This window comes from Phasianus colchicus, chromosome 7, assembly GCF_987193195.1.
Source record: "Phasianus colchicus chromosome 7, bPhaCol1.hap1.1, whole genome shotgun sequence".
Lineage (NCBI taxonomy): Eukaryota > Metazoa > Chordata > Aves > Galliformes > Phasianidae > Phasianus > Phasianus colchicus.
In genome coordinates, this window is record NC_143442.1 from 8,743,676 (window position 1) to 8,754,734 (window position 11,059).

The window sequence follows — 11,059 nt, forward strand, 5'->3', positions numbered from 1 at the left end:
AGGTCTTGCTTCTTAGGACTTGCTGCTGTGTTTGTATTTATTTGATTTTTAAATAAATAAAACCCCCAAGAAACAAAGAAAACAATACAGGCCTTGCATAGTTATGGCAATCTCTGGAGTAGAACACCCAACTAATTCACATAGGAAGCTTAATGTTGAAGAAGTCTACTTGCTCTTTCTGAATATTGACATCAGGTTACTAGCTCCTAGTGCAACTACCTATGACCAAGGTGGATGGTGGGCTCAGACTCTTGCAGAAAATCTTTGGAAGCCATTAGCAGTGATGATTGCTGTAGGACTCAAGGTCTATTTGAATTATACTTTAGTTTTGGGAGCATTTCAAGAGGGAGAAGGTACTGTAGAAGTGTGTGTTCTGCTGTGTGCCAACAGAGAAAGTGTGGAAATTGCTCTTTGGGACAGATTTGGTTGTGGCTTTTTACTTAGTAGTTGTGGTTTCTTTCTTTTATTTTTTTCCCCCATTTGTCCACTAATCGACAGTACGCTGTGTGCCTGAACATTCACTGAAACATTTGCTTTTTGTCTTCCAGCTTGCTTATAAGCCTGCTGGATATAAAGAATGACAAAACTGTTGATGAGGTAACGATCATGGCTTGTTTTTCGATGTGGTTGTGTTGTATGCTTACATGTATTTATCCATGCTCTGCATATGCTACTACATTGTTTCTGTGTGCTTGAAGCTTCCCTGCCTACTTGCACTGCGGTGGTTTCTTTTTGTGAAGTTTACTGTGCTCAGAAAACTTGAAGTAGCCATTACAGTTGTAGTTAGCATTCAATTTGGCAACCGCAGACAGCCCTGAGCTTATGCTGAACCAGCAGTGGAGTATCTTGTGTTAACAGCATGTACCCTGTGTCTATCACTTATTCCTCCGAGGCTACAGATCAGTTTGGTGAAGCAGTCTGCTGAGGGAACAAATAATCTGGTCTCATTGTGGCTCATTCTGCAGCTCAGTGTTCTGCAAACAGTTCCAGAGTGCCTACCTCATGCTGCTGCTGCTGCAGATATGTGTACTGCATGTTTGTGGGAATCTTGCTCTCAGTGTTTCTGGCTCGTGTTCCCAAGTAGATGGACATTCTGCAATGTATATATCAAAAATGCAAATTAAGAAACTTGAAGTACAATTCATATTGTTTATTGTATTTAAGTCCCAGAGGCTGAAATAAATAGAAATTATCCTGTCTCAGTTTTCAAGTTGTTTTTTATTGTTTCCGCTTAGTGGTTTCCCTTAAGCAAGACAACAAGTGGACACTTGCACTTAAAGCTGGAGTGGCTTTCACTAGTAAATGACCAAGAAAAGCTACATGAGGTGAGTATGCCTAAAGGATCCAGATACTTTGATGCCTGTCCAGCGATCAACAAAGAAGGATGTGAAATTGGGAACCCCAGGCAAATGCATGGGACTTTATTTTGTCTAACAAAGTGTAGACATGTTGGTGGTTTGGTTGTTTTGGTTTCTCCTGGGGTGGAAGGTGTTTACTTGCCTCAGTATAGACTTGAGCACAGGCTTAGATGACTTGCTGTGCTGAGAAATCTGACCAGTTCTGCACTAAATAAACTGAAGGTCATTAAGTGTGATGAACAGAAAAAACCCAGGCCTTTTCTTACTGGTCTGCTTGAAACCATCATGCTGTAGGGTATTGGCTTGTGCTCCTCTAAATTCCAGGAGGAGGGCAAAGAGCTACTTAGCTTACAGAAGCTTTCCTTTGAATTTATCTTGTGCTGTATGTTGTCCTCGGTAAGTGATCGTACCTACTTTGTGTTTTGTTTTCTTCTATGTTCCTGGCCTTGGCAGGATAAGAAGGGCCTATCTACAGCAATTCTGATAGTCTACTTGGACAGCGCTTTCAACCTTCCAGTAAGTACAAACCACATGCAGACAGCCTTCACTCCCACCCCCCTTTTTTAAAAAAAGCACACAAATTAATTGTTTTTAAATACTCTTTTACTAATTCAGAAAAACCACTTCGAGTATTCAAATGGTGAATGTGGAGCAAAGAAGATCAAAAATAACAAGTACCTCAAGGTAAAATTTATGTTCTTCCTCCATGCTTTCAAAACCTCCTTCTGGATTATATTGTATCATAGCAACTGAAAGTAGCTGTTGTTATAAAGAAATAATCTTTCCACTGTCAGAATCTGTGACCACTGGTTCAAGGTAGTGATTGAGAAGCCTTGCACTAATAAAAGGTGATCAAATGGGGAATACAGCACGTAAATATTTGATTGTGTGTGGGATTGTATTAAGTTTGTACAATGGAAAATGAAAGCCTCCAACATCAGACCAAGTCATGCTACCTTTCATGCTGCTTCAAGGGCTCTTCCCATCCCAAGCTGTTTCATTTTGCCCCACTAGGAGTAGAAGGATGCCTTTGTTCAGAATAACCTTCCTGTCCATGGGAGACCAAACCACCAGATTCCTTCTCTTTTCTCTTTGTTTTAACCTCTGAATCCTCAGAGATTCAGAAGTCATTTTGTCATTCATGCCTCCCCTGTAGGTTACTTTTTAATTCCCTAAATACCAGATCTTGCTGCTGTGGTGAAAACTGCAGATATAGGAAAGAATATCTTTCTCCCTGTTTTCTTGAACGAGCTACACACAGCCACAGTTGTGAGCAGTGAATGAAGCTTCCCTCCCTTCCTAAATATGTTCTTTACATTTTCATGAGTTACCTATATCGTGATACACGTGGCATGTGATAATCCTTAATTCTGAATTTTGTTGTATACACTTTTTGTGTTGTTGTGTTTTTGTTTTTTTTTTTTTTTTTTTTAGTGGCAAGACCATCTCCTTGGTTTTAACAAAGCCTCTGTAGCATTAGTGTGAAGGAGCATAGTACTTGAGGTTCAGTATTGATAATTCTGGGAAGGAATTTTTGCCTGGTTCTATAGGCTCTCTTCTAGCTGCTGTACAACATGTCCTGAGCCTAAGGAACCAATTCTGAGAGCCCCGTTTCATCACAGAATGATGAAAACTCCCCAATGGCCAACAAGCCTTCAGCACTTCTGTACGTGTTTCCTTGCAGCTTCTAACAAACGTTTAGTTGCTCACCTATTGAAACCTAAACACGTAGAACTCTGGCTTAAATGTAATCTCTTGATGCCAGAGAGTAAGAGTGCTGTGTTACGGTTGGAGTCTCTCCTGCATGTCATGCTCTTCAGATGTCCTACATATGAAAACTATTGCCAGCTTTCCAGTCATGTATTTCAAGTAAGAGTAGTGCTTTGATACTGCTTTCTGTAATCTATAAATTGTTTCTTCTTCTTTTTTTCTTCTTGTATTAAATGGCAGAAGACAGAACGGGAACCTTCCTCCTTTGTCCTGCTCACAGTAGGAAGCAAGACTCAAAAAAGCAAGGTATGTTTGATTCTTCTGCTTTCCTTAAATACCACCTATTTTTCAGGTGACAAACTCCAAGTAGCTCCTAGAACTGCTACCCTTTTTTGTTTTGTCCACCCAGAAATTGGGTTCTGCTTGCTTTTTTACCTCTTCTGGTTTTCGGTTTTCTCTGCCATGCCTCATGCCTCTTCCTAGCTAGGACAGACTTCCAGCTTCCCCCGCTACTTTCCTCCTGTTGCCAGCACTTGCCACCTGGTAGAAGCAACCTATTGAGCAGCCTCAAGCAGAGCCCCATGGGTGTGCTCCTTTATCTTTTAAGTAGATGGCACAGGAGCTGAAGCTTCCCACTCTTCCTACAAACTCTGCATCCCTCAAACTGCCCCTCTACCTTTCTTATCCTTCCTTGCTGTCATGCTGCAGGTTTGGGAGCTGGCTCTGAGTGTCTGTGGGCTGGAAACATTGCTCTGTCTCTCTGGGTAGAGAGGTGGGAGGAAGGGAGCAGTGCCTTGCTGCAGGTGAGGCAAGCTGCTGGTCCAGCCAACACCATCTGGGGCCAACTGCAGCTTACCTGACTTGTTCTGTGGCATTTCCACATCTCCCAGAGCTTGTTCACTTGTGCACACTTCTGACATGGGAATTTCACTCTCTGTGTATAGTTGGGATGTAACATGACTGAATTAAAATAGATAAATATATCACTGCGATCCTCTCTAGTGATCAATGCCACAGTGTTCCTTGTTGCTCACAGACCATGTTAAAACATACATGCCACAATCTTCTTCTTGCAGACCTGCAATTTCAACAAAGATCCCAAGTGGGGCCAGGCTTTCACCTTCTTTGTCCACAGTGCTCATTCCCAGTCACTGCATGTTGAGGTGAGAGAAAAGCCCTTCCTTTGGAAAGTGGATGTGATTTTGGTGCAGGTTCTTTTTGTCTGCATTTACTGGGGTCCTCCTACTTAAAAGGTGGACAGAGCATCTGTTGTTGCATGGACAGTTCTCTGTTAGGTGATGCTGGTACATACCTTTGTGCTAGAGTCAAGTAATAATAATATCTTGGTACAAAACAAGGGATATTTGTGAAGTAAATAAGCTTATTTTGACCTGTATGGAATGCCTTCTTGTTTTGCTGTTCCTAGTGGTGTGCTTTCCAGTTTGTCACCTAATAGAACCTTTCTTTTCTAGATAAAAGACAAGGATCAGGATAGTTCTCTGGGAACATCGGTGATATGCCTCTCCCACTTACTTAAGGACCCAAACATGACTCTGGATCAGAGATTTCAGCTGGACCATTCCAGTTCAGACAGCTTCATTAAGATTAAACTTGTGCTGCGGGTAAGTTGTTTGCTGTTTTCACTTGATTTTCCCAGCAGAAGCTTCCAAATCTAGCCAAGCAAAAGATGAAATGCAGGAGAGAAGAAATGCAATTTTGCTTCACAATTGAGTAGAAGGTAGAAGTGTGACAAGATCACAAGATCCTTAGCTGCAATTGATGGTGGGGATGAGAACTCTGCCTTGAGGCTTCCCAAAGCTTAGTGCAGCAGCATTGCCAAGAACCTTCTCATGATGTTAAAGAGTGGAACTAAGAAAATCTGATGTGGGAAATCAAAACAGCACAGCAGTGAGAGGCTCTAGTGCTTAAGGATTGTTTTCTCACAGTGTTTAGACAAGTAAATACACAGTGTGACAAAGGAAGACAATGTCATAGCTAGTTCCATAACCTTCTTTCATCTCTAAAAGCAGTCTTCTGCTTTCTAAGTAGTATTGTGATTAAATTTAACACCAGCTTTTGGGCAGCAGTGCTCATTTTTTCTCCCTGGTGATTTTTAGGCCTTGAATGTTGAGGAACCTGATCCACAGAGAGTCAAGGCTGGTATCAGCGCCTCGAAGAAAGGTCCCATGCATGTCATGGAGAAAGGTGGAAACCAGCAGGAGCTTGTCTCTCCACCGAAACCAGAAGTCTCAAAAGTACCTCCTGTGAGCAAAGACACTGCTGTGAGGGAATCTCAGCCAAAAAAAGACAACAGTGAAGACCTGGACACAAGTTACAGTTCAGCAGTGCCTGCAGCAAGTGAAACTGTTGCCAGTCTTGATGAGACAGAGAGTGACCAAGATCTGGAGCATCGTGTGCCATCAGTGTTGCACACCAGGGCAGTAGTAGTGCCCACGTTGCCGGTTGTAGAAGAACTGAGGCTTGCACCCAGTGTTACTTCACTGGGTTCTCTGCCTTCCTCTTGCTTTGAAATCAGTAGCAGCAATCTGGACCTTCATAAGTAGGTGGTTCTTCCAGTTGAATTGTTCTTTTCTTGAGAAAGTTTGTTTTTTATGTGTCTCTTGCATACACGTGAGTTCAAGGCTGCAGAATCAGCTCAATCTAATATTTCATGACTGGTAAATTCTTTAGCTCTGAGCAGGACTTCATTTATAAACCGTTGTTAAGCCATTTTAAAATAATGTATTGAATTTGAAACCGCTTTGGAAACATGCAGAATGAGATGCAGAACAGACCCCATTTTGCATATGTAAGCATCCATTAGTATGCAGTCAACATACAAAACACATGCTGATATGTGCTTTGCTGCTCCATCTATAGCAGGCCAATTGGGTGCTCTTTTCTGGCTACTTATACTTGGGGTCTGAGGACAAGGCTCTGTGCAGAAGGCAGACAGAGCTGGCACCAACAGGAGTGTTGTTTCTGTGCATCCTCTGTGGTCCAACTGCCATGAGATATCATAAAGAGGAGCAGTGCACTGAGAACTGGTTCTAGTTGAAAATCCATCACCAACTTGTGGAGCTCATGTGTTGTTTCACGCTGCAAGGTTTCTGCGTATGATCTATTAGATATCTGTATTTAAAGCTTTTGCTGTGTACCTGTCTTACAGTGGGACAGAAATGCCTCTGGGAGAGATTCAGCTCACAGTGCGCTATGCTTCCATACGGCAGAGCCTTGTTGTGCTGGTGAATGGCTGCAGGTAATGCTGGCAATTTCTTGCCTCTGTATGCATGGAAGAGGGAAGGAGCTCTCTGAGCTTGTGTCAGATATTCAGCAAAGCTGGAGCAGAACCACATGAAGCATAAGCTGCCTGGCCAAGGTGAATGCTATTGAGAACTGACACATGTCTTGGGATGTCTGAAGGAGATTTAAGTGTCGTGACAAGGACTGACACCTCTGACTGATGTTGTAAATGCCAATTTAGGAACCCATGAGTTCAGTAGTGGAATTTATCTTCTCATCCATAAGATTTTAATTTGCTTATGTTTTAGCTCCCGTGATAAATGCTTTTAGCTCATGAATCCATGAAGGGTGGGTCTGATTTTCAGACAGACAGGGGATTAAAATGCATACAGTGGGAGAAGCTGCCTTGCTTGTCAACACTGTTTTTCTTTTAACAGAAACTTAATACCCTCTTCCAATCGTGGAGTGGATCCATATGTCCGTATATATCTGCTTCCAGATAGAAGATGGACAAGTAGGAAGAAGACTTCCGTTAAGAAAAAAACTCTGAACCCCCAGTATGATGAAAAGTAAGAAAACATTAATTATAATTCATAAATTATGTTACAATTTCTGTGTAGTGCAAGGGCTCACATAAGGTGTGCACCTGTTGCACTTGAACAATTGGTTTGTGAACATTTGCAGGTCTTGGGAGAGAAATGGCACTGTATCTGTGGTGTGCAAGTCCTTAAAAATGGACTTTGCTCTGCATACAGTACTGTCAGATCTTCCTTCCTCATTTCCTGACCTTAGCAGATGCATACTGCACTTTCTTCTTTGCACACAGACATTCCCTTCAACACATTTGACTCTATGTCACTGCAGAGGCAATCTTTCCATGTGAGTACCTCCATAGCCTACTTCTCTGTTCATACTTTGCCTGATGTTTCATCTGAAGTCTTTTCAAAAGTCAAAGGCAGGCATATACAAAGCATTTTGAGACAGATGGATGCCATCACTGAGTGCTGCTGGGAGCAACTTAATGTGTTGCCACCTCTTTGCTGATAGCTGACACTTGTACAGGTTTGCCACTGAAGAGGAATATATTCTGTATAAAACTAATGGCAGTAGCACTTAATTAGAAGTAGAGTTTGTCTGAGAGTCAGTTCTAGTCCAATATGTAAATGAAGGTACACACTTGAATGTTGGGTGATCCTGGGTAATTCAGCCTGTTCTCATCAACTGTACAGACTTAGTGCCAGCACTGGTGTTGGGAACAGGATCTTCCTCCTCGTCCCCAGTATTGGCACGTCCTGTGCATCCTCAATTAAGTGTAATAGGTTGAGCAATACTTAGCTCCAAAACACATTACCTGTTTTACAACTCTGACTTGAGGAGGAACTATTCAGGTGGGCAGAACCTGAATAATTTAACATGGATAGAATTGACATGACATTGGATGATGTGTGCCAGAGCCATGACTCAGAGCCATTAAGAATTTAATTGCTACAGGTTTATTTCTTTGTTTTCTCTTAATGTGGTATAAGCTTACTTTGTAAACTTGGGGGATTGGCGTAGCTATTTCCTCTGAGTAATAAAAGTTGCATGGAAAACACGCTGATCTCCCATGAAGGGTAAAAATGGTTGTTAAACAGCATTTCATCATGGGTGCACGCTTTCCTTCATCCCCCTGGCATGGTCTGACCAGCAGGCTGTCATGGAAGAAGCTGGCTTGGAAGAAATTTCTTAGTGTTAATAAAACCTAAATTATTGCCTTTTTTGTTTCATGGGGAGTTGGCTGTGATCACATGTGTTTTGTAGTCAGCCCTCAAACTCTACTAAAGCTGTGGTTGGCACCAATGTTCTCAAGGTTTATAATGGACACTAAAATCTTTTCAAACTTTGGCTGTGATTCATTGGTTGTAAAGGTCATTGCATGAAGTTGTGTTCCTTCTCTGTTAAAACTGCTGTATTTTGACCACTGATACTTACAGGACTTCAGTTTTTTACTTAAGTAACTCCTTTTAAAATTTTCAGGTTTGAATTTTTTGAATCTTTGGAAGAAGTCAAGAGAAGGACACTCGATGTTGCAGTGAAAAACAGCAGGCCATTCATTTCACAAGAAAAAAAGGAGCTGGGAAAAGTAAGTTTAATCAAGTTATGCTACCGGTTTAAATAGAGTTGCAGAGTTTGAGAGAATCCTGTAATCCTGAACTGTAACTCTGGTAGCTAAAACTGAATAATAAAACTAGCAACCTGGAAACATTAGTCTGAAATTGGGCTTTATCACTTTGGAATCTCACGTGGGCTGCTTCATTTCAAAGGAGCCATCCTGAAATTGAAATGTGTTTCTTGGTATGTCCGGCTGTCTGTTTGGGGATAGCTCCAGTAGTGCAAATGTGGAACTGAGAGAGATGTCATTAAAACCCAGAATTTGCCAACAGTACATGAATTTTTCTGTGACTAGCAAACATGAATCCTGTGTTTAGTGACAGATGAATCTCCAAGCAGTGCTGTTAAGAAACTGAGTTTTAGCGTTGACGCTAAATGCCTTTATCCTGGGAATGCCTGAGTCTCATCTCCCTTGAGCCTCAGCTGTAGTCTTAGAGCTTGAAAGTTGATGTGGAAGAGTGCTAACTTAGCTCATCAACGTATACATCATTTATATTAAAAAAAAAAATATATATATATATATAAATATATATATATAAAAAATATGTATATATATATATATACAAATAAAAATTTGTTTTCTAAAGGTGCGGATTGATTTGTCACAGGAGGATTTAATCAAGGGTTTTACACAGTGGTAAGTTTGTTTCATCTTCTAACCTGCTAATAATGGCTTTGCTGAGAGTTTGTATGGGTGTTGTTGGGGTAATGGCAGAAAGGCTGTGTCTTTTGGTAAGCAACAATAATGTTTTACCTCCAAGTGCAGGACTAACTTGAATTAATCTGGTAGTTTTATCTAAGCTTTATGTTAATCTGGTTAATAGCATGATACTTATCCTGTGAAACGGTTTTAATAAGAGGCCTCCTTGTCAATTATTCTGTCTTCAGCATATTTTAAATTACATAAAAACCACTGGGTTACATAAATAAAGAATTATGTTTATTAAAGTAAATTTGCAACAAATAACTTCGATAAAGATCTTAGCTAAATTAATACTCTGATCAGCAATATATATGTATGATAAAAAGCTAATTACAAAGCATTTTCAGAAGCTATTTTAATAAGCCACTCACAGTTCTGCTAGTATGTTCATTGTGGTTCAGACGTCACCTTAAGTATTGGTCTGAGGCAAAGATTAAGAACCATTTCTTTTTTCTTCTTCTCAATCTCAGGTTAATAGCAGTCATTCTTCCTTCATCCTTCAGTGAAGGAGGTGGAGGAATGCAGTGAGTGTAGCTCAGCAGCTTCCCAGTAGTGTGGTCAGCAGTGTAGGGAAACCAAGTTCCCCATGCCCAGCTTTTGTGTGTCTCGTGGAAGTATATAGCAATTATAGCAGTAGGAGAAAAATGACTCATTCAGAGTTCCTGGTAAAGGGCTGAAGATTGAGGCCATATCTGAAGCTTCCTTCGCCATCCTCCTGCCTACAAAGCACAGGCAATAAAGCAGCCCAAGTTCTCTGTTATGACAGTTTAAACTCTTTAAGGAGAGTCTTAAACTGCTTCCTGTATCTGTCTTGCAGGTATGAGCTGACAAGAAGTAGACGCAAGAAAAACTGATTTCTTCTCATGTACATAAGTTATTAATTTTTAAGCTTTGTATTGACTGTATATATCTCTTTTGTAATTGAAGTGTTTTGAAACATTCACTGCAAACTTGAAGCCATCTGCTGCTCAGGACACGTACGCTGAATGATCCTACTGACATGAGTTCTCAATGAAGTAAAACAAAAAGAAAGGAAACAAATCAGAAAACTGTGGGAATAATTTCTCTCTAAAAACAAATCATTTATTCTTGATGTTTCTGGTGTATCTCCTTCCCAGGAATCCTTACATATGAATACACTCTTAAGGAAGTGTTGGACCTGGAGATATTTTTAGATTGCCAGCTATGTGTGATTACTTTGTTCTCAGTTTCATTTCCCTAAGAGCCTATTCATGTTATTTTAATGATATATGAAAGCATTACACTTCTAAAAGAATCAATTTTTAAACAGTATCTTTCATCTGTAAGGCTACAGAACCCATTAAAATAAACTGTAAGACTAACAGCAGTTCTTGAGAAACAAAGAAATTGATATTCTGCTTCTGAAAAGCATCTTAGCAGATTGTGGCTGCAGGTCTGCATATGATGAGATTCCAAAAGCAGGGAGATTAGTTTGCCAGGATGTCATTAAGGTTTTAGTTTGTAATGCCTTAACATGTTTTGTTCTTTGTTACAACATTTCAGCATCTCATAAGCCTTGATAGTAAATCGTTCTGCCTGAGGAACAGCAGAGTTTTGGACTAAGCTTTATTAATACTGGAATGAAATATACCAAAATATTTTTGGAAGCTTGGTGTACCTGTTTGTTTACAATAAACTTTGACATGTCTTGCTTAAGGAATTTAATCTATGCCCTTCTAAAAGTGACAGTAGAATATGAGTGTGGTAAATTAAATCCCTTCTAGGCAAAAAGCAATAAGCCACTTTCTGAAGTAGACTTACAATATTTTCAGCCTAGATTACATTAACCCACTGTATTTAAATCCATAACCAGAAAAAAAATAGTTCACTGAGCAACAGTTTACAGCACAAAGCAGGAAGCATGAAATTATGT

General features: G+C 40.3%; 1 protein-coding gene across 6 annotated transcripts in view; it reads left to right on the plus strand.

The window, feature by feature from the left end:
* The window catches only part of ESYT3 (extended synaptotagmin 3), a 30,849-nt gene extending 20,005 nt beyond the window's left edge, over nucleotides 1-10,844 (plus strand). For 4 of the 6 annotated variants that reach the window (XM_090143626.1, XM_090143624.1, XM_090143627.1 and 1 more), the window contains 13 exons: nucleotides 549-597; nucleotides 1,236-1,325; nucleotides 1,812-1,874; nucleotides 1,974-2,042; nucleotides 3,309-3,374; nucleotides 4,145-4,231; nucleotides 4,541-4,690; nucleotides 5,186-5,628; nucleotides 6,238-6,327; nucleotides 6,749-6,880; nucleotides 8,328-8,433; nucleotides 9,050-9,099; nucleotides 9,983-10,840. In XM_090143626.1, coding sequence (XP_089999752.1) covers nucleotides 549-597; nucleotides 1,236-1,325; nucleotides 1,812-1,874; nucleotides 1,974-2,042; nucleotides 3,309-3,374; nucleotides 4,145-4,231; nucleotides 4,541-4,690; nucleotides 5,186-5,628; nucleotides 6,238-6,327; nucleotides 6,749-6,880; nucleotides 8,328-8,433; nucleotides 9,050-9,099; nucleotides 9,983-10,019 — 1,432 coding nt within the window. In that variant the 3' untranslated portion in view covers nucleotides 10,020-10,840. Of the gene's footprint in view, nucleotides 1-548; nucleotides 598-1,235; nucleotides 1,326-1,811; nucleotides 1,875-1,973; nucleotides 2,043-3,308; nucleotides 3,375-4,144; nucleotides 4,232-4,540; nucleotides 4,691-5,185; nucleotides 5,629-6,237; nucleotides 6,328-6,748; nucleotides 6,881-8,327; nucleotides 8,434-9,049; nucleotides 9,100-9,982 lie in introns of all 6 variants that reach the window. The other 2 variants (XM_031590683.2, XM_090143623.1) reach the window with 2 other exon arrangements.
* The last annotated feature ends 215 nt before the right edge of the window (nucleotides 10,845-11,059 follow it).